General features: G+C 37.4%; 1 protein-coding gene across 1 annotated transcript; it reads left to right on the top strand.

Moving 5' to 3' along the window:
- The first annotated feature begins 561 nt into the window (after positions 1–561).
- Positions 562–1,537, top strand: LOC127165377 (leukotriene B4 receptor 1-like). Its single transcript, XM_051109962.1, has one exon. It carries the CDS (start codon positions 606–608, stop codon positions 1,506–1,508), a length of 903 nt encoding a protein of 300 aa, XP_050965919.1. The 5' UTR covers positions 562–605; the 3' UTR covers positions 1,509–1,537.
- The last annotated feature ends 814 nt before the right edge of the window (positions 1,538–2,351 follow it).

Genomic DNA, 2,351 nt, shown 5'->3' with positions numbered 1-2,351 from the left:
GGGTCAACCGGTTCAATTCAACTATTATTTTCTCTTGTGGACTACATGTAAACATTTTTAAACATCTTTTATGTGAAATATATTCAGGTCAGTACTAAATAAAACAATAACATGCATTTTGCATGATCCTTCTTACTTTGGTGAAATAATTAACATTTTTAATAAATCTGAAAGGGGGATGTAAACTTTTGACCCCAACTGTATATGTCAACAATTTTTTAATTTTTAAATTTCCTAATTTTTAAAAAGGGAAGGTATTCTATTTTTTAAGAATTAGGTCAAGACAAGACAAGATTTGGTCTTCAAAAAGCCTTTTTGCTAAAAGTACATCTTATATTCAGAACAATATGGTAACTTTTTGTCTAGGTAAAAGTCAAAAAAATGTCAAAAGATGTGGGAGCTATGCCTCCATATACCCTCTCAGCACTGTGATATCACCAAATTCACATTGGATTACATTACATTTTTAGATGTTAAAGAAACAAGGAAGTGCAACTTGCAAACCACATTCATGCACCTTATACGGCCAGACTGAGAGTAAAACTGGTGCTCTTCCCTTAGCTATTGCTGAACCTCACACTTCATATTTGCATCAGCAACTGGAGATGACCATGGAGTACCAAAACATTTCTAACGCCTCTCTGTTTGCCCATTCCTCATTGGATGAGCTGGTATCCAGTACTGTTCTGGGATTGTGCTGTGCTCTGGGTGTACCAGGTAATATAGCAGTGCTGATCATGCTTGCCCAACATTTAAAGGATGACAGTTTTACCCCCAAACTGATGCTGAGTCTGGCTGTCTCGGATCTACTAAGTCTGATTTCTCTGCCTGTGTGGATCTATGCCCTCCTGTATGGCTGGGTTTTTGGCCAAGGTCTGTGCAAGTTATTTTCCTATGTGGTGTACTTGAGCCTCTACAGTAGTGTGCTTTCTGTCACCTTGTTGAGCGTGCAAAGGTACCTGCAGGTGCTGTATCCACAGCGATGGGCAAAGCTTGGACGGAAGAGTCAAAAGGGGCTGATTTTCGGGATATGGATATCCAGCGGAGCTTTGGCTTCTTATGCTCTTTATTACCGAAACGTGAAGAAGAATGAGAACGGGCTTCTACAGTGTTTTCAGGATTACAGAAGTGATCAAGAAAAACTAGCTGTCTTACTTGTCGAGACTCTAGTGATGTTTGTTGTGCCTTTCTTAAGCATGTTGTGCTTCTACCTTCGACTTCATCAACGGATAAGTCAGTCAGCTTCCTTCAGAAGCCACAGACTGACAAAACTGGCTGTTAGAATCGTAGTGACCTTCTTCATATTCAGCTCCCCGTGTTTGATCAACAACTTGGTCTTAATGGCAGTGTCATGGGAATCAGATGTCAGCAACAATGTAACCGGGGCTCTTTTCTTTATCAACAGTTGTGTGAACCCCTTTCTTTACGCCTTCTCGGCTCGAGCTCTGCGATGCAAGAGAAAACGGCATTCAGACCAGTCACAACAGTATCAAGATGAAACTGAGTAAACACACAGGCTAAAAATGTGCATGCACTTCCTTTAGTACTTTCGCTAAAAGTGCACTTATTTCTCCTATTAGTGTTTGTTTTAGCTTGTTCTGTTTTTTTTCTTCCTGTATCTAAAGTGAAAGTGCATACAAAGCTTTTTCATACTGTTTCTTCACCTTGTGTCTCCTCAACTTAATATACTTTATTCCTTTACATTAACAGTACATTGGTTCCTTCTTTTTACAGGCTTTTCTTACAGTGCAACTTGTGCACTAATCTAGGTTATATTTTAAACTTGACATTGTGTATAAATATTGGCTCTTATAACAAACTGTTTGAGATTTTTATTATTTTTAAGTCACTTTGTAAAAAACCATCCATTATATGAATAAATGTAAGCTAAATGCCCTGTAAATGTTGAAATATCGTATTTGTTCTACAGCAAGACACACACATGCACAAAACACACTTGCATACATTCAGACAAAAGTCAACTAGTATAATCAAGGTATATTATAATTAGAACTGATATTCTATATTTTTATTCTTGATAGGTTGCAAAAGTTATTGCATTTGTTTTAAATATTGCTTTAGTTGTGCTGATGTGCTAAAAGAACAACAGGAAATGCATGAAATGTGTGTGTGTGTAGCTGAGTATGAGACAAGAAATGATATTTTAGACATCCTAGCTTCTGAGAAGATGTTTTGCATTATAAACTTAGAAACGCAACTAGGGGAAAGAGTTAGATAACCTAAACCTAGACAGATGCATGCTGGTTTAATATAGACATAAATACTCAGTCAAAAGTGTTCTTCCTCTTTGTCACACTCCACAGCAAATCCGTATGACTGTTGACGTTTCA

Source organism: Labeo rohita, chromosome 5 (genome assembly GCF_022985175.1).
Source record: "Labeo rohita strain BAU-BD-2019 chromosome 5, IGBB_LRoh.1.0, whole genome shotgun sequence".
Lineage (NCBI taxonomy): Eukaryota > Metazoa > Chordata > Actinopteri > Cypriniformes > Cyprinidae > Labeo > Labeo rohita.
The sequence above is the reverse complement of the archived record's forward strand: the minus strand, read 5'-3'. Positions and strand labels throughout refer to the sequence as shown.